Source organism: Lissotriton vulgaris, chromosome 6 (assembly GCF_964263255.1).
Source record: "Lissotriton vulgaris chromosome 6, aLisVul1.2, whole genome shotgun sequence".
NCBI lineage: Eukaryota > Metazoa > Chordata > Amphibia > Caudata > Salamandridae > Lissotriton > Lissotriton vulgaris.
In genome coordinates, this window is record NC_141694.1 from 1,481,268,201 (window position 1) to 1,481,288,982 (window position 20,782).

Below are 20,782 nucleotides of genomic sequence, written 5' to 3' on the forward strand. Positions count from 1 at the left end.
CTCCAAAGAAGGAGAAGTTCGGTGAACCAGTATTGACAAGGTCATCTGGGAGCAATGAGTATTATGCGGCAAGGCTGTCTCTTGATCTTGCGGAGAACTCTGGGAACCAACGGAATCGAAGGAAAGGCGTAGGCAAATATCTGCGACCAATTCATCGAAAAACGCATTCCCACATGAGTCGTTGTGGGGAACCCAACTTGCAAAAGATGGGCATTTGCGGTTCTGGCTGGTCGCAAACAGGTCCAGATCTGGGTGGCCCCACTCCAGAAAGACTCAGGTTAAAGTTGGGTGATGTAGCTCCCACTCGTGAGTGGATATTGCTGACCTGCTGAGGGAATCCACTAGAACATTGGAGACTCCTGGTACATGAATGGCTGAAAGGCTGATCTTGTGACTAATCGCCCAATACCAGATCTCTTGAGCTTGTTGAGAGAGTAGGCCTGACTTTGTTCCTCCCTGCTTGTTTAAGTAATGCATACTTGTAGTATTGTCTGTTCGAATTAGAACTGAGGCTCCTCGAATGATTGTACAAAATGACTTCAGGGCCAAGAAAATGGCTCGCAACTCCAGAAGGTTGATATGCCACCTCTTTTGTTGGATGCTCCATTTGCTGTTTACTGTCATCCCTTGAAGGTGTGCCCCCCCCCACCCCCAATCCCTCGAGGGAAGCATCTGTGGTTATAGTGAAATTTGGCAGTTCGACCAGGAATGTGCATCCTTCTTTTACGTTCCTTATTTGAGTCCACCAAAGGAAGGTTTCTCGCATCCGAGGAGTGATGTGAACAATATCGTTGAACTACCCCGAAATCTGCAACCATTGAAGGTTGAGTTCTTCTTGCAATGGTCCCATTCTGAAATGGCAGTTGGGTATCAAAGGGATGCAGGAAGACATCATCCCTAGGAAAGACTTGCATAGTCAAACTGAAATGCACCTTTATGATAGCAATGAGCGAACTGGCTTGCAGTTCTTGCGTTGCCTTTCACTGTGATGGAATCAGATGAGATTTTTCGAAGTTTATGGAGAGAACCAGAGAGTGGAACAGTGACAGACATCTTTGAACACGTGCCTTTGTGGTTTGAAAAGAATTCGCCTTGATAAGGCAGTCGTCCAAGTATGTCGTCCAAGTATGGGAAAATTTGAATTCCTTCCAGACGAAGGTGTGCGGCCACCAGTGCTAGAACCTTTGTAAACACAAGGGGTGCTGATCGTAGCCCAAATGGTAGGACTCTGAATTGAAAGTCCTTGCCAGCCACTCTGAACCGTAAAGGTTTTCTGTGTCTGGGTAGAATTGGCACATGAAAATTAGCGTCTTAGAGGTCGAGGGTGACCATGTGATCCCCCGTCAAAAGTAGTTGGAGGATTTCTTGAAGTGTTAACATTCGGAGAGATAACTTTTTCAGGAATTTGTTGAGGGCGCGAAGGTCGAGAATGGGGCGCCATTCCCCCAACTTTTTTAGTATCAGGAAAAATCTCGAATAAAATCCTGTTCCTTTTTGTAAAGGAGGGACCTTTTCGATTGCTCCTTTGCGAATCATCAGATTTATTTTGGGGAAAAGCTCCTTGAGATGAGCAGGAGGTCAGGGGCGTAACACATGCCCCTGCAGCCCCCGCGGTGCGGGGGCCCCAAAGCTCCAGGGGGCCCCCTCAGCACAGCACTCTGGCTGCAGAGCTCCTGCTAAAGTCCAGAGGGGGGCCCTCCACATGCCTTGCAGGGAGGCCCCCTTTAGTTTTGTTACGCCAGTGCAGGAGGTAGGCCCTTGGGAGGAGAGTTTGGGGGAATCTTTATGAACTCTAGAACATGGCCTCTGGCCACTATATGTAGAACCCATTTGTCTGTAGTAATTGCGGACCAGTGTGAGTAGAATTGGGATATTTTTCCACCAACTTTTGACTGGGGGGGACGGCAGAAATGGTGGCAGGTGACGGGTCTCATTGTTTTTTCGTTTAATCCCGTCCACAGTAGGAGGGCTTCCTTCTTGATTGCGAGTAGGCGTTACCTCGCTGCCCGTATGACTGTTGCCTGTAGGGCTGGTATCTTTGGTTGCCCTGAGAAGTTTGGTATGACTTTTGTTGATTGTAACCTCCCCTGCTGGAGAAGGATCCACGTCCTGTAGCACCTCGAAAGGACGACCTGCGAATTTGAAGGCTACCAAGAGATCTTGCAGTTTCTGTAACCTTTTTAATAGCCTTAAGTGCTTCATCGACATGCTGGCCAAATAGTAACTCCCCATCAAACGGCATATCAATAATTTTGGCTTGGACCTCTTGGTGAAAAGATGTAGATTTCAGCCAACCTTGTCTCCTTAACACTGCTGCACCCGCTAACTGCCTGAATCCTGTGGATGCAATATCCACAGCTGCGTCAATTATTTCTGCAGAGGTACACTCTCCTTCATGCAAGATCTTCAAGGCCTCACACTTGGAAGGTTCTGGCAGCATGTTAACGTATGGGGAGATGTCTGACCACATCTGCCTGTCATATCTCCCTAATATGGCTAGGGAATTTGCAGCACGGACAGTCGTGACTGCCATAGTGGAAACCTTCTTCCCAATCGAATCCAGCCGTCTTCCATCCCTGTCTGGTGGAGCTGTTATAGGCGAAGAGGGGTTCCTGGCACACCTCTGCGCCGCTTGGGCGATGACAGTCAGCTTTCGGCTGACCTATGAGGCATGCAGGTGAATTGCTAGATGTGTTATATTTTTTGTCTGATCGAGGCAAGACTGCAGGCAAAGAATTAGGGGCTGACATTCTTCAACCCTTCCTTCCAGATGAAGTCTATGATGGGAATCGTCCGTACTTGTCTTTGTGGCTGATCTTTGAAATCATGGAGAAAGCAATCATCTTACTTCGTGTCCATAGGTATGAGAAACCTTTTTGTCGCCCTCTCCAGAAGGAGATGAAAACCTTTGATATCTACTGGAGGGGAGACAACCGGAGCTGGAGTTGACGGTGATGGAGTCTGAATTAGGTATTCGTCCCACTCCAAAAGCATTTATCATCGACTTTTCCCTCTTCCCTGTCATCATAAGTGGTATTAGCATCATGGAAGTGATGAGATGGTACTGGAGAAGGTGGTCTAGGAGATGTTAAAGGAGTTACAGAAGCCTGAGGCATGGGCATAGATGGAATAGACTCTGCCGATTCAGATGGAGGAAAACGGCGATAATAGTCATCCAACATATATTGTAAGTTATTAAGCAGGGCCAAAGGCATTTGTGCTGTGGGGGCCGTGACAGAAGCTGGAGCTACACACTCAGGGCACGAGTCTTCCTCTTGGTCTTCGTCTTGATACTTAATCAGCAGTTACGCCGGACTTCTAGCAGTGCGGAATCTGTCATCCTCTTCGGATTCCTCTTGGTCCTTGTCAGAATCCAGCAACTGCTCAGGCAACTTCAATGGGGATAGAGCTTCCAATGAAGAGCCACGTCTTTGTAGCAAAGAAGCCACTGTCGTAGGCGGGGCAGAGGAGGCAGTAGCCGCTGTTGCAGACCAAACTTGCATTTTTGTGCAAGATGATAAAAGAGGCGTCGACAAATGGGCCGTCGTCGATGGAGTCGGCGTCAGGAAAGTGACCGTCGACGAGGCAGCTGTTTTCGTCGACGAGGGAATCTTCGTCGAGGAGGTCGTCAACAACGAGGCAATCTTCGTTGACGATGCCGCAGCTGCCGACAAATCAGACTCCGTCGACGACGAGGCAGTCTTCGACGACGTGGCAGTCTTCGACGACGTGGTAGCCGTCGACGAGGTAGACTTCATCGATGAAGTAACCGTTGACGAGGCAGATGTTGACGAGATCTTCTTAACTTTCGCCGTCGACGGAGCGCTGACGACAGTTGAAATCTCCTTCATCGACAAGATGGGTCTAACGGCAACAGAGACCAGCGTCGACAGACATTAAGCTGATGACATTATCATCTTGGGTCTCGGCGACGAGAAGGTAACTGTCGACGTAGAAGTAGCGTCGAGGATGATAACCGACGATGACGGAGCTATTTTCTTAGTAAAATCTTTCTCAGGAAGTCTTTTCGACGCCAGAGACTTTTGAGTCTTTCTCGGGGCGTAACAGGTTTAGATTTTGAAGATGGAGAAGCCTTTTTTGAGGAAGAAGAAGAAGGCAAGCTTGAACCCTTAGTGGGTTGAACTTTTCTAGACACCTTAGTCCCAGGAGAAGATACATCTTCCTGAGCCATCCTCTTCCTAGAGGATACAGATGAAGCAGAGGCCACACTTCCCACCTCAGATAAGGGGTTGTCCTGGTCTTTAATCTTCTGTAGCCACAGAAGTAAGTGCCCTTCTCTATCCCTGAGGGTCTTCTGAGGGAAGGTCCTAAAACTTTTACAATCTCTCTCCTCATGATCTGGATAAAGGCAGTAGATGCACTTTTTGTGGGGATCTTCTGAAAACAGCCGGAGCTTCCCACAAGATTCACACAGCCTAAAAAGAGATTTCTTAGAAGATGACATTCTGAAGAGTAGAAAAAATCCAGAAAACTATTGAAGTACTGAGCAGAGCTCAGGGAGACTCTCTCAACACGACGTGCGGTAGAAAATCTGAGAGCCTGAGCCTCTGGGGAGAACATTCTGGTGGGTGCTGTCGCCTGATTGGCTGTAGTTTGGACTATACATAATGACTATGATAGTCATGAGTGTGGAAGTTTTTCTCTTGTAGATTAAGGCTACTTTACTTCCTGGTTGTTTATTACCAAGGTGTTTTGGTTATTATGTACATATTCTTGCTTTTTTATGTACCGTGGGACTCCCACTCCGACGACGGGGAATGATTCAGGCATGTGAATCTATAAAAGACACCCCAATACTGGAGAACCAATGTTTTCTCCAGTGGCGGCTGGTAGGGAATGGGGTTGGCAGGAAGGGTGGGTTGAAAAATATATTTTTTAAAACACACTCACCTTTTCCGCCGCCTCTCCTCCGTCCCCGCTTCCATTCTCTTCCTTACTCCTGCCTGGAAGAAACTGCAGGGGGCACCCAGGGAAACAGGCTTCCCTGAGCCAATCACAACGCTGCAATGCAGTGTTGTGATTGGTCTGTGCGCCATGGATCGGCGCTCAGATGGGGACAAGGAAGCCTGTGCATATTCCCCCCCAGGCTGAACATTAAAGCCTGGCGGGGAATATGCAAAGTGCGCATAAATGTCAGGCCGGACCAAGACGACCGGCCAAGCAGTCATGAGCACTTAAGTGTGCACAAACTACTCCCTGAGATACCAGCCCTGTGGCAACACAGCACTGCAGTAACAACAACAAAAAATGATAACGTTAGTATTGTCATTTTATTTTTCCCTTTTTCATTGCTCTAAAAGCAGTGGGGCGGCACTCCTCTGCCTTAGCGTAGGAGCCCCCTCTTGTTTTCTCAACTAGGAACGCTCTTTGCAGAGTACAGTAACCTCCTACCCATTTTCATGTCCCGAATGTTATTAACTGTGTCATAGGTACTCGTGAGATTCTGCACACTGCGTCAACATAAACCGTCACAGTTTGACAGTCATGCAGAAGAACCACAGTCAAATATACCAAGGAACTAACACTTTATAGATTGAAACAACACATTTATCTATGCGTTTGAATAGATATTCCAGGCAAGTGCAGCATCGCCATACATGTCTATCAAGGACTAACTAACCAATTATATGTGAGCAATCACATACATTTACTTAAGTAATCATAACTTAAATTGTAATTGGCATTATTTTCAGTATTGCTGGCCTGCAGATGAATAAGAGGCGAAAGGCACTAAAAAAGTGGCAATAACCGAGTTAATTTAAGGCATGACACATTTTCTTACTTGGTTTTATTTTCAATTCTGAGCATGTCTCTAAATTCCTGTGACCGTGACATTACTGGTATATGGGCTGCAGGCCATTTATAAAAAAAAAAGTGTCCCTGTAATAGGCAATGAATTTTGATGATCCAAATGAAATATGACGGGGAATCGGAGCGGGGGAAAAACATTCATTACGTGTAATTTGTGGCGCCATTTGCTTCCACTCCCACAAAGTTAGACGGTGCAGCGGTGTAACCTGAAGCACTGTGTTTCATTTAAAACAAACTCAAATATTCGAACACTCAAACTCATCAAGGATGCAAACGTCGCACGAGCTGAATAATGAAAAATAAAGTCATTCATTTACCACTAAAATACAAAACCCTACACAAACATCATTGTGTACTTAGAATGGTTAAGGAAATATTTGTTTCAACCCTTGTGCAGTGCAAGGGACATTCGAGGAGTCTCCACAACAAGGTACCACTCTCCTATTTCAGTCATGTCGCGAACTGAACCCATGGGCTGTACCTGGTTGCGTGCAATGCATGGCTTTAGCTGCCCAAATGTCCCCCTCGGCGCCCCCAACCCCAAGGAGAGAGCGTAGAAGAGGGCGAGATCTCTCTCCCCCCTCTCGGCGGCAGTGGCATATCAATGAGGCACAGATATGTCTTCGCGCTCTGCATGGATGAGCACAGTGTTCAATAGCGCTGGCTCACACGGTATCAGGGCGAGTTATCACTTCCCATGAAGGCACGCTTATCGCCGGGGCCCAGAGAGGTGGCTGCAAATCACAGCCTTTTCATTTTCAAGGCAGTTCTGCTGAACATTCAGGCTTCAAAGATTCACACTTCCAAAACTCTATGAGAGTTTGTGAACGCTCAATTTGCCAAAACTGTTTACAGTGTAATTGGGCACCGTACCTGTGTCCATGAGATAGCGCAGACGCTTCTCCACCAGTGCGGCACGGGTGTCAATTTGCTTCTGCTCATTCTCCAGTGCTGCCAATTCTCCCACAACATACTGACTGGTGTCTTTGAACCCTTTCTGTTACAGAGAACAAACAGGAAGGAAAAACATCACTGGTAAGTTGCATTTTTATTTCTATACACACACACTTAGCACAGCACTTACCGAAACAACCTAACACACTTTGATACCAAATAATAATAACACTTAAAAGTCCCGTGCGCGCGCATTTATTTAGCCAGCATTTGATAGTGCGGACTGGGTGCCTGCGGGCGCCAGATTGATATATATGCATGCATACCTCACATCCTCACTACCTGCTTGTTTATTTTCAAGACGCTAGAACCAACTGACGCTGTAATAGGGCCGGCTGACTTGGTGGGTTCTGGGAGCCGATACGGATTAAAACAAAAATCTCAAACATTCTAAAAATGCCCCAGGTTAGGTAGAAACGTAAGCATGGTTTGGGGGATTTTGTCTGGGCGCAGCTGCACCTAAGCAGAGGACACAGTTTGTAGCCACACCGTGAGCCATGTCCTCGTGATGCCTCCACAGCTACAGTATATGGTCAAAGGCCACGTCCTGTGGCCAACAACTACAGATGTGGTATTCTCACCTGCAATTGACTATTCTTTTTTCAGTAATTGATGAAAGAGGTTCTGAACGTCAGTGTGTTTTGCGAAGCACAGCAATTTTAAGGAATTTTAAGGAATTTTAAATTACCTTAAAATGGCAGTGGTTCTTACTGACATTTTAATGTGACCGACCGTGACTTTCTTAAAGGGGTGGTGACTTTCGAACTGCATTACAGTTCAAAAAGTGCAATTCAATTTCTCCCATATTCCTGCTCTGGTTTTTTTGTTAACTATTCTGGCAAATGACAAGATGGCTCGACACAACTATAATACCCACACTGCGCTGCCCATGACCTCAAGTTACATTACAAAGGACGTTGTCCATGACATTACCAGTGAAACGACAAGAACAACTATAAATCATCAACTAGATGAGGCAACACTGAGAGGAAAGGCTGCAATTCCATTGAAGGTATGTTCTCATAGACATTGAGTTGAGATTCAAGCTTGCACTGCCCTTATCAGCCACTTTACGTCTTCCAAATTTTATAAAGAGAAGGAATGCTGCTAAAGTTCCACTCATTCATAATACAGCTCATATAGAAATTAGATACAAATAAAAGCCAGCAGTATCAGTTTTAGCAAATAGGCGTCCTTTTAGAAATTAACCATATACAAATGAAAAACTCCAGCAGTTCTACTCTGAAGTAACTCATATTCTCCCAAACATTAAATTCGAATGTAAGGTTGCAGAATCACTTCGAGCAGCTAAGTATCTTCGCAGAGATCCTAATGCGAAAAAAGGATGCATGCTTCTCCATTTATACTCTAAATCAACAGACATCCTCACAGACATTAAATGAGCATGAAGAGTTACACTAAGAGTGCTTTGTGCTCTCTGTAAACAGGTTTGAAAAACATTTGATGGGCTTTTTTCCTACAGTATGTGATTAGCAATACCGTGTGAGTTTACTACATTTTTTAATGAAGATACTATAAGGAATGTTCAGTGATGATGTTTGAGGTGCCAAAGAGTGCAAGTCCCAGGTTGTAGTGGTTATGTAGTTAATCATAAGTGTGGAAAATATGTTTCCATTTTTACTAAACAAACATTTCTGCCTCAGAAACAACACATATACTTCATTATTATGTTTTATTTTATGACATCATTTAAATTCTTCTTCAAAAGTTCAGACAATTTGTGTCTGACTTTTGCTTTCAAAGAGGCTTTTCACGTTGCATTTCCAAACCTGGCATAAAAAGCATTTGAACATTATATTGTATCTTTTATAGAAGTCCAGAGTCTGAGGTTTACAAGTGAATACATTGTTGTAAAGATAGCCAAAATGCAAAAACCTGTTCACAGCAGACCCATATACAAGAACCCTGCAAAGAGTGCTTCAGTCCTATATACAATGAGGAAGTTGGAGTACCTCGTATGCAAATACAGCTTAAACTAATTTAGTAAACTGCTTCAACATTATTACACAATGGAATATGAAGCAGAAACAATGAAGTGCACTGCTTAGGAGGAAGACTGCTAGCATTTTTAAAGCACTTTCTTTGTTTCGGCTCATATGTGAGACTGTCAAAATACAATGCCAGCTTCTTGAGGCCATTTTACAGTAGAAACAACTTCTTTGTTGCAAAAAAAACCCCTGAGCTGGCGTCATGCTTTTCAGGCTGACTAAAACTCCCAGAAAACTGCTTGGTGCTCTGGAGGGGGAAGAGTAGGTGGTTCCTCCCACTGTTCGTCACTACAGAGAGCTAACAGCTTTCCCGCTGCGCAGGACGCGCGCTTGCTTGTTGGGCTGACTACAACTCCCAGAAAGTTGATTGGTTCTCTGGAAGGGGTGGAGGAGGTGGGCTCCTCCCACTGATCATCAATATATAGAGCGAACAGCCTTCCCACTGTGCAGGTGGTGCTCTTGCTTGCTGGGCTGACTATAACTCCCAGAAGGCTACTTGGTCCGCTGGAGGGGGTGGAGGAAGTGCTTCATTATAGTGGTAAACTGTTCTACCCAGAAGAAATAGCCTTGGCGAGAGATGTTTGCCCTCTGACATGAATGACTCTATATTGACTGTACTTGGGGAGATAGTGGTCGTAAATCCAATCGCGGAAAATTTATCTTCTAGCACGGTTTCACAAAGTGAGGTCTTAGCATTTGACTGTTCACATGAGAGTGAACCAGGTTACATGGCAAAAAGGAAAAGGTGGGGTGGGTGTGTTCAAAATCCAGTTGCTCAATAGGATAACTAACCTGAGGAACACCGATTTGGGCATACTGGGTAAAATGGAGATTCTCCCACCTAGGAAAATTTTAACGAAAAATTGAGGGATATGATTAAATGTTATGTGAATTCAATATTCAAATGTATGTGTGGCACGAAAGGAGTAATTGCTGAAATTGCTGCACGTCTGCAAATTGTATTCCCTGCAGTACGGTATTACGTTTCGAAATATACTCAAAAGGTTGAGCCTGTCCACCGCTCATCAACAATGAACTCCCCGTTATTACCACTCAGTGACTCAGCGCTGTTATCCCTAGTTGCTAATAATGCCACAGCCCAGGTGATAGTGGCCCAGAAACCATCTGAAAGATCAAACCACCTCCAAGGAGTCCAGACACTTCGATTGTTCCCTATGTGATAAACATTGGTAGTTTTTAACACAGCTGTGTCTTAATCTTCCTCCTGAATGTAGTCCTTATGTGATTGGGATAATCAATGTCCCAGTGTTAGCCCCAGTTCACTGGAGTCAACAACACAGCTTGAAAACAAGGTGTGCTATTGCTTCACATAACACACAAACTTTAACCTCTAGCAGTACAATCACATTTTGTTTGTGAGAAGGGAAGTGTCTTAGCATAAAACATCACAGGTAAGTGTGTGGTTATTAATTTTAACAATTATTGGTTGACCAGAAATTTTCTTTAAAAATACTCCTTCCAGGTCATAAATGAGCATATGCGTTTAGTAGCCCTGGATTTTTTATAGATAGACATCAGCAGTGTGGGGAAATGTTGGTTCATTAGGGAAAACGAGCACCAATCCGGTCTCTTATAATTACCCAATTCTGGAACACAATTTTCAAGCTCTCTCAGATCTAAATCAAACAGATTGACAGAATAGGAGGGATAGGCTGACGTAAGGAATACCAACTTTTTCTACTGACTGATCCACCCCGAAGTTGTGTTACTCTGCCATGCCCAAAAGATGCTCCCCGCTTATTGATCTGATTTGTTGAATCCCAGGCATTGCCTCCAAATTGACTGATTAAGACTGGCTTCTTTACATTTTATTACGATGTAACCATGCTACAGGAAATTTGGGAAATCAATCAAACTATACTGGAAGGATTTTCCAGCTATACTTCACTTGCCTCTCAGTTCACCTTGGGAAGAGCTAGGAGAGATTAACTGCAATGTATAGAGTGTTTCTTGATTTCAAGATTATACCTGTTCCTATCCAACACCTTGGCATTCAAATTTTCTCGGTTACTTATACAAGATTTTTTAATTTTTTCCTTATTAACTATTAAAATGATGTGCAGGTTTGTGGCACTGGGGTAGCATAGACTTCTTATTTGGAGTCTTGGATGTGCTGAGGAACAGATCTAAGGTTATGCTGAAAACTTTTAATATTATATTATGAGGAAACTTCAACTCCAAAACAGGGTTTAGCCCTCCTTTTGTGTTCTCCTTTGTAAAACCAACTAGCCATCTGACCACAGAAAGGATACTAGGGTGGGCTACATTATATAAATAATTAACTTTGACTCATGCAACACTGCCAAGTTATAAAGTGACCAGGAGAGCCAAAATTCCACATTTATAAGTTGGCGTGTGGGACAATAATTGATTATATTTTTGTCTCACAGCTACTGCATAATTATATTTAGTGAGGGGGTACAAGGGATAATGCTTTCAGTGACCACAATCCTATTGAGCCACATTTACATGTACCATCACATAATAAGAGACCACTGGAGAAGAGCATCACTGATCTGTCCATTAAAGATAAAGGCCTATGGCTCAGCTGTAGGACCGAGCCAACTTCTTCATGGTCAATGAATGCCTGTTGGATAAGGGCATCATGTAGACCTCCATCTTCAAACTTTTGTTTCCTTGGGACATAATATAAATAAATCACTTCTGGTCCCTTTCAAAAGTCAATATCAGAACCAACATTGATGGTTTGATTAGAAGTGTAGGCTGTCAACAGCAACCTACGTAGGGCCCCAAATAATACACCCAGTTATCAAAATGTGATTACGAGATGTAGGATTGTATATAAAGTGGCATTGAAAAAGGAAATTGGTCATAAAAAAAAGAAATCTGAGAGAATGTATTTACTGCTTGTGTGGCCAAGAACACTGCCAATTTTGGAAGATCGCTAAATCAAATAATCTAAATGTGGGCAAATCGTAAGGGTTGAGCACAAACATCAAGTCAGAGGTTTTCGGTAGAACAGTTTACCACCTTGAAGCAGATCCCAAGTAGAAAGTCAATGAATCGTCTCTAAATTATCCCCTAGCTATTCATTTCGAGTTGCATGAGGTAATTAGTGCTATTACCCAAAGCCCCTCTGGTAAGGTTCCTGACACTGACAGGGTCCCCATGGATCTGTAGAAGTCTAACACTGATTCCTGGTCATCCGTTATAACTAAGGTGCTAAATTCAGCAACCACAACTAAATTACCACTGTCCTGCTCTCCTCCTCTATTTTCCTAGTTTATAAAAAGGGAAATAAACCAGATCCGTGGATTTACAGACCAATTTCCATGCTTAATTCAATAGTCAAGATGGTTGGGCAATTTATTTTACAACATATAATGGATTTGGCATAAGAAGCTAATACTTTAATCAGTGACAAAGTATAGTTTATGAGAGGGTCGGGAACACAGGGACAGTGTCTATATCTCCACATGTTGGGTAGCAAATAAACTGTAGCAAAAAGAGGCAAACTGTATTTATCTTTTATGGATCTCAGCAGAACCTTTCATCAAGTTCATCGGTCTAGGCTCTGGGGCATCTCAGCGGGTATGGATATGGAGCTGGCTCTGATAGACTTTCTTGGCACTTTACATACAAGTGTTTCTGTTTCAGTGAGATATGTCGTAGATGTGGAATGCTATGGGTCAACTGAGTTACAATAGGGGTGAACGCCAAGGGCACGTTTTAGCAGCCATCCTGTTTTTATTATATATCAACAATTTAAATGCTTTCCTAATTTAGAAAGGAAAGGACATGACCACAGTGCGTTCTAACCTTGTGCCAGCCTTACTGTATGCTAATAACACAGTTTAAATTCTCACACCCCTAACATGTTAAAGGTCTTATTAATAGCTGTGTCACCTACATTGATAGACTTGATTTAGAGATTAATTTTTCCAAAACATTTTATATGGCCTGTGGTCCCAGGTTGTATAGAGCATGGCCACATTACAAGGGAAATTTTATTGGAAGGGTTAACTCATTCCCTTAATTCCGAATCACATTTGACTCCTCAAGTTCCTGGACACAGTGCTAGTAAGTAAGGTATTCAAAGTTTAAACAATCCACTGGGGTTTTATTTAACTTTGCACAGAGTCGGAAAAAAAAAAGATCAAGATCCTTTTAGAAATCTACAAACAAACATGTTTACCTATCCTAACCTTTGAAGGAACCAACCATCTTGGGCTACAGTAAAGTAGCATATCTACAGACAAAGGAAATTTGTTTTTGTAATGGCTTTTAGGACTCCATCCTAGTAGTCGTCATTTTTCTTACATTAGGAACTGGTAATAATTTATCTGGTTTCAACAGTATCTATTTCTTCTTCCGAATCTTTGCAATCCCCAACCTCTATAATAAGGCCCTACTACCTATTTTTCCTCTGTCACCGACCTTCCAGAGCAGACTAAGACACTACTTACCGCTCTTGCAATATAGCATTATAACACCTTACATTAAACAAACCAAACTATTTGGAAAGGGGCGACCATTCGGTCCCCCCGAACGTATGGCAGAGTACCACGATCCCCCCGGGAAGCCATCTTGGGCGGGAGGCGAGTCTCGGCTGGTATGCCCGAAGCGGCGTAGCCGGGGCGCGCCTTTTCCCGCCCTAGAGTGGGTTGGCCTAGACACGGACGCGGCTGGCCACGCCCTTGGGCAGGCAGGGGCGGGTTTACGCCCGCCCTGAAGACGGATAAAAGGAGAAGTAAGACCAGAAGGCATCCTCTTGTTCCTGTGCTCTGAAGCTGCACCTCCTCGCTGCACGTGAGCTCGAGACGGAACGAAGAGCCAATTTTGAGCGTTGTAATCGTTCTTGTTTGTTTTTCAGATACTCTGTCGGAGAATGCCGAAGAAGGCGGGAAAGCGAATGACTACCGACCAGATGCTGCGTGTTCTCATGAAAGAGGTGACCGACCTGAAGAGGCGAATGGATAAAGACGAGGAAGGGGGGCCGAAACGTCCTTTGGCGGGAGCAGCCCCGGGAGGAAAAGGCAAGAGGCCCAGGAGGGGAGCAGCTGGGGGAGACATCCCGGGTCCCAGTACCCCGCTCGAAGCACCCACTCCCGTGCCGGAAGAAGGGAACCCGATTCCCGTAGTGGTCACTCCCGTGTCCGGGGAAGATATGCCGCCCGAACTGGCAGCACAATTAGCAGCGTGGTTGGGTAAAGGTAGCGAGGGCGCCACGGCTGCCGACGCGCAGGTCTTGATGAAGCAACTGCGTGAAACTCGGGAAGCAGCGAAGGTATCCACGCCGGCTGCGGCAGTAGAGAAGTCACAGGGGACTGGTTCAGTCGCAGAGACAGCGTCCGGTTCAGGTAAGCGGCCATTGCCGATTGCGAGGGATGAGTCAGCACCCTCTCGAAGGGAAAAGTTGGGTCAGCATGTCCCTGTAGCTATTAAAGAAAAGATATGGGCAGGGGAGTATGTAAACATCTTCTCGTTGCTTACTGATCATTATGAGATGGAGCATGTTAAGGGCCAGAAAGACCTCATGCATCCGAGTGTTTGGCGCGCAAAGATGGCCGCCTTTAAGGTAAATGAAAACATTGGCAATTGGGGCAAAGCATGGGGGATATTTACATCGATCTTGGGGGAACGAAGGCCCGAATTGCTACCCGAATTGCCGATTTATCAGTCACGGATCATGGGGTACTCTGTATCACACGAGGGTAATCATTGGTTCTGCTATGATAATCTGTTCAGAAAGGCAAAAGAACACGATAAGAATTTAACTTGGGATTGATATGATTCTGTGTCCTGGTCCAAAATGGAGGATACTGGTATGTTGAAATTGCCATTGGTAGGGAGTAGCGTTGGCGAACCCTCCCGCCAATATGCGGGGACGCCCTTTCGATCAGGTACGGGTACCGACAGTCACTCGAGGCCTACCGGCAATACAGGTAAAAGGGGGGTCTGTTGGAACTTTAACAGGGGTAAATGTACTAGGCCCCAGGGGTCGTGCAAATTTAGACACGAATGTAGTGGGTGTGGGCAATCATCCCATCCTGAGTCCACGTGCAGAGCCAAAACGGGTGATAACGGGGGTAGAGGAAGCGCCAAACAGGTCTAACATAGTCCGAGGGGCGCCTTTACCTACCCCGATTGATACCTTGGCAATGATTCCCTGGCTCAGCGAATACCCGGATCGTACTTCCGCTGGGGTGTTACGAAACGGTTTTTCATATGGTTTCCGCATCCCAGTGGGGGACTTTCAAGGAATAGAGAAATGTAAAAATCAGATATCGGTCTTCCAGCATACGACCGTGGTACAGGAAAAGATCCGGAAGGAGGTTACTCGAGGTCGAGTCGCCGGTCCGTTTAGTGTACCCCCGGTGGCTAACTTTGTTTGTTCTCCTTTAGGGGTGGTCCCCAAGAAGGACCCGGGGGAGTTTCGGCTGATACATAATTTATCAGCCCCACGTGGTGCTTCCGTAAACGAAGCGATAGACCCGGAAGTGTGTTCGGTGCGGTACGCATCCTTCGATGAGGCCGTAGCCATTTTGAATCGCCTGGGGCCCGGTGCGCTGATGGCAAAATCTGATATCGAGTCAGCGTTCCGGTTGCTCCCGGTACACCCAGACGATCAGCGTCTCCTAGGTTTCATGTTTCAGGGTCATTATTACATGGATAGGTGTATGCCGATGGGGTGCTCTATATCTTGTGCCTATTTCGAGAAATTCAGTAGTTTCCTACAATGGGTCTTCACAAAGAAGACGGGTTTCCAACGTGTGATGCATTATCTTGATGATTTTTTGTTCCTGGGGGCAGCCGGGGATCCGGAATGTGGGCAGGCTTTGGCTGCATTTTGTGTCTTAATGAATCAGTTTGGCGTGCCATTGGCACCAGGTAAGACTGTTGGTCCTTCGACTTGCCTCGAGTTTCTGGGGATCGAGTTGGACTCCGGAGAAGGTTGTTTCCGTTTACCAGGTGACAAAGTGTTAAGGTTCAGGTCATCCCTGCAAATGTGTATAAGTGAATCTAAGGTTAAGCTGCATCAATTACAGCAGTTAGTGGGACAGTTGAATTTTGCCCTGAGAGTTATACCAATGGCCCGTCCCTTTTCCCGCTCGATCGCTCAAGCCATGGTCGGCCTGAAGGAGGGCCATCATCGCACAAGGCTCTCGGCAGAGGTCCGCCAGGACATGCGCATTTGGTTGGCATTTCTGGCGGACTTCAATGGTCGAGTCGTCTGGAGCAAACCGGCCGTGTCCTCTGAGGAGCTGTGGCTGTGGACAGATTCGGCAGGGAGCATAGGTTTTGGTGCCATTTTTGGCACTCGATGGTCTGCACAAAAGTGGCCGGCATGGTGGCATGACAGTGGACTGACAAGTAACATTGCTTTCCTGGAACTTTTCCCCATTTTGGTGGCCCTGAGAACATGGCCCGAAGGGTTCAGAGATCACTCTGTGGTATTCTGGTCTGACAATATGACCGTGGTTGAGTGTATCAATAGCCAGGCAGCACGATGCAAATGGATTTTGAGGCTGCTCAAGGAAATCGTATTACTGTGTATGCAATTGAATGTGCTATTCAAGGCAAGACATGTCCCTGGGGTAATGAACCAGGCGGCTGATGCCCTTTCTCGTTTTCGTATGCAGGCCTTCTGGGGTTTTCTTCCCACAGCGGACCCGGAGCCGGCACCCTTTCCCGAAGCTCTCTGGTCTCTCGGTGCCCCGAACTTCGTAACCTCGTGGGAGAGAGTTTAGCACCCAGGACAAGGAAGGCATATGAAGGGGCGTTCCGGTCCTATTTTGCCTTCTTGGGGACTGCTAGAGAGGAGCTTTGGGGTCAGGAGGAATGGGTAGTGAACTTTCTGATGTCTTTACATCTGGCTGGGAAATCGGTGGCCACGGCCCAGAGGCATCGGGCTGCCATTTCCTTTGTTGCTAGGGCTCATGGGATCCAGGACCCGACAGCGTCTTTCGTTGTACAAAAAGCGCTACGTGGGTGGCAACGCCTTGAGGGTCGCAGAGTAGATGAAAGGCGCCCGATAGTTTTGGATAGGTTGGCCCAGTTATTATCCAGACTCCCTGCAACTTGTTCATCTCAGTTTGAGACAGTGTTATTCCGAGCCGCTTTTACGCTGGCATTTCATGGGGCTATGCGGGTAAGCGAATTAGTGGCAAGGAACAAGCAGGATGTGACGGGAGGGCTGTGCGCAGAGCACGTACAGATCAGAGGGGAGACAATGACTGTCTCGTTTGTGAGGTCCAAGACCGATCAGAGTGGGATGGGTGACTGCATAATCATACGCAGGATTCCCGGGTCCTCCATGTGCCCGGTGAAGTGTTTAGAGGATTATTTAACACGAAGGGTGGCATCATGGGGGGGGACCTTGTTGAGACACGCTGACGCCACCCCACTGACAAGGTTTCAGTTTCAGCGGGTGCTTGCGATGTCGATTACAGCTGCGGGCTTGAACCCGGGCGAGTTTGGGACCCATTCCTTTCGGATAGGGGCTGCTACAGAGGCTACAGCCAGGGGTCTGAATGTGGAACAAGTTAAACGGGTGGGGCGTTGGTCCTCCAATTGTTATAAGAGGTATGTGCGTTTGCACATGTTGTGAAGCTGTAATGATGTACTCACGCTTCTTGTTTGTTTGGTTTTCAGTTACGCAAGCCTACGAGGCGGGGCGGACTATGCAGTCGACCCAACACCGGGCCAGCGGTCAGACATCACCGGCTGTGAAAAGGGAGGTGTGGGTCGTGGGCCACTCATACGTGAGGCGTGCCGCGGACGTATTCAAGACAGGTGACATGATTCACGTGGCTGGGGAATACGGGTACAGTGTGTCCTTCTACGGAAGGGGCGGTCTCTGTATTGACCAGTTTCAATCGTTTTTCGAGGGTTTGCTAGGGCGGATGAGGTCACCGCCGTCTGTAGTCATAGTACATCTTGGGGGCAATGATTTGGTCACCACTGGTAGACGACTTCTCCTTGAGGCAATGCTTTCCACTGTAAGTTGGTTAGCAAGGAGAGTTCCAGGGTGCACGATTGCGTGGTCCCATATGATCCCACGAAAAGTGTGGCGGGGGGCTTTTTCTGTTTCAGCTTTGAATCATTCTGTAAGGAAAATTAATAACAAAGTGAGTAGGTTGTTCCGTTCCAGTACACTGCATTCTATTTCGCATGGTTGTATTAATGGGGACAGTATGTATTTGAGGGATGGTGTGCATTTGTCTCGGGTGGGGAATGAGTTACTCATAGGAGACTTCATAGCTTGGCTAAAGACGTTAAAACATGACCTTTAGGTAGAAGTGTTGTGGGGGGTCCGGATAGCCGGTCAACTATCCGGTCCTGTGGCGGTAAGGTCATGATCGGTGAGCACTAATTGGAAGATCCCTATGAGTGGGCGTCACCCATTACGGATGGGAGCGCGCGGGGGAGGTGGCCATTGGCCCCTCAACGGGGAGGCGGTCCCTTCTAAGGATGGGTCGCCGAAAGGAAAGGAAAGGCGGTCAAGACCCCTTCCTGGGTAGGAGGGGTTACAGCCCCCTCCTGGGGAATTTCCCGGGGCCAGGACGTCTGCGACGGCAGATGTGGTAAGTTGTGTGGGGTTTGGGGGGGGGTCTACGCTACCTTCTAGATACCTCACACGAGTCCTCGTACGACCTTTAAGTGGCGTCGAGTTTTATGGGGGCCCCCGTCAAGTCAAGGGAAATTGGTAAGTTGCACTTGAGGTACGCCTCTGTGCCGCCCCTCACAAGTGAGGGGGATATTTCTGGGTTAGGGATCTTGACACCGGTTACGACCTTGCCGTTGGCCCTTAAACGTTAGGATGTACAATTTCAAAATTTCAAGTAAATGTTTTGTAGGATGTTAGTTCGGCTAGGAGGACCTTTGTATTAGAGAATATGTTAAGGTTAGCCAAACATCGCAATGTGGTTATGAAATTGTACATAATATGAAACTGTTAATTTTGTTTTAATTTTGTTTCATATTTTAATAAATACGGCCGGGAGGGTCACTCCCTCCCGTCTTCCAAAAACTTCAGAATTGTTTCCGGTTTCCCATCCTTGGGGATTTGTGTTGAGAGGGGGTGGCGGGTATCTCAGCCATATGGAAAGGGGCGACCATTCGGTCCCCCCGAACGTATGGCAGAGTACCACGATCCCCCCGGGAAGCCATCTTGGGCGGGAGGCGAGTCTCGGCTGGTATGCCCGAAGCGGCGTAGCCGGGGCGCGCCTTTTCCCGCCCTAGAGTGGGTTGGCCTAGACACGGACGCGGCTGGCCACGCCCTTGGGCAGGCAGGGGCGGGTTTACGCCCGCCCTGAAGACGGATAAAAGGAGAAGTAAGACCAGAAGGCATCCTCTTGTTCCTGTGCTCTGAAGCTGCACCTCCTCGCTGCACGTGAGCTCGAGACGGAACGAAGAGCCAATTTTGACCCACCCACCAGCCCCTGAAGACAGCGATTGGTTTTGAATAAAGTTTGATGTTAATTCTGATTTTTTCGTTTGCAGGTTGTCGTATTATCGTGATGACTTTGAGTATGCAATAAAGAATGGTCGATTGGTGTTATGTTTCGCAAATAAAGTAATTCTGCTTTAGTGTCCCTGAGTAAGCATGCATTTAATAAAGTTGTTGTTGCTACTGTCTTTTAGAATTAGTCATTTGTAATTTAGTTAGCATTGTCGTATTTATTTTGGTCGGGCGGTAAGGTCATGATCGGTGAGCACTAATTGGAAGATCCCTATGAGTGGGCGTCACCCATTACGGATGGGAGCGCGCGGGGGAGGTGGCCATTGGCCCCTCAACGGGGAGGCGGTCCCTTCTAAGGATGGGTCGCCGAAAGGAAAGGAAAGGCGGTCAAGACCCCTTCCTGGGTAGGAGGGGTTACAGCCCCCTCCTGGGGAATTTCCCGGGGCCAGGACGTCTGCGACGGCAGATGTGGTAAGTTGTGTGGGGTTTGGGGGGGGGGGTCTACGCTACCTTCTAGATACCTCACACGAGTCCTCGTACGACCTTTAAGTGGCGTCGAGTTTTATGGGGGCCCCCGTCAAGTCAAGGGAAATTGGTAAGTTGCACTTGAGGTACGCCTCTGTGCCGCCCCTCACAAGTGAGGGGGATATTTCTGGGTTAGGGATCTTGACACCGGTTACGACCTTGCCGTTGGCCCTTAAACGTTAGGATGTACAATTTCAAAATTTCAAGTAAATGTTTTGTAGGATGTTAGTTCGGCTAGGAGGACCTTTGTATTAGAGAATATGTTAAGGTTAGCCAAACATCGCAATGTGGTTATGAAATTGTACATAATATGAAACTGTTAATTTTGTTTTAATTTTGTTTCATATTTTAATAAATACGGCCGGGAGGGTCACTCCCTCCCGTCTTCCAAAAACTTCAGAATTGTTTCCGGTTTCCCATCCTTGGGGATTTGTGTTGAGAGGGGGTGGCGGGTATCTCAGCCATAATGCACATAGATATAACATAATATTGAAAAACTTCCTTTTCTGTGCTGTTGCTCTGTTACTTTTGCATTTTGCTGGACCCTTTATTTTTTCTGGCTTTAGAACTATGTGCGCTTTAACCCTGCTAACCAGTGGTTAAGTGCCTGTGCTCCCCCTTTAAACATGGTTGAATTGGCATATTCCTAATTAGTTCCTTAAATTAGCAAGAAGTCCCTAGTACATGGTACAAAATCTACCCAGAGTCTGTAAGATACATGTCACTAGTGGATTGCAGCAACTATTGTGCCACACACTACAGTGACCGTGTAAACGCATGCCTTCAGACCTACCAGCCTGACTGTAGCAGGGTAAAAACTGCAATTCGAACTGCCACAATACACCCTTATGACAAGTCAAAACTTTCCTTTTGAATATTAATAAGTCAATCCTATGTTAGCCTTGTAGCACACAAGGCAGGATGCATGGTATTTAAATGAAGGACATACAGAAATGTAATATTAACTTGTTCTTACAGTGACGAGCACCCAAAAGTTATTTTTCACTCCGGCAAG

The 20,782-nt window shown here is 46.3% G+C and overlaps 1 protein-coding gene across 6 annotated transcripts in view; it reads right to left on the minus strand.

Annotated features, from left to right (window-relative positions):
- EHBP1 (EH domain binding protein 1) overlaps positions 1-20,782 on the minus strand; it is a 1,903,610-nt gene that overhangs the window by 369,982 nt on the left and 1,512,846 nt on the right. For all 6 annotated transcript variants that reach the window (XM_086927633.1, XM_086927634.1, XM_086927631.1 and 3 more), the window contains one exon: positions 6,706-6,829. In XM_086927633.1, the coding sequence (XP_086783759.1) occupies positions 6,706-6,829 (124 nt within the window). The remainder of the gene's footprint in view (positions 1-6,705; positions 6,830-20,782) is intronic.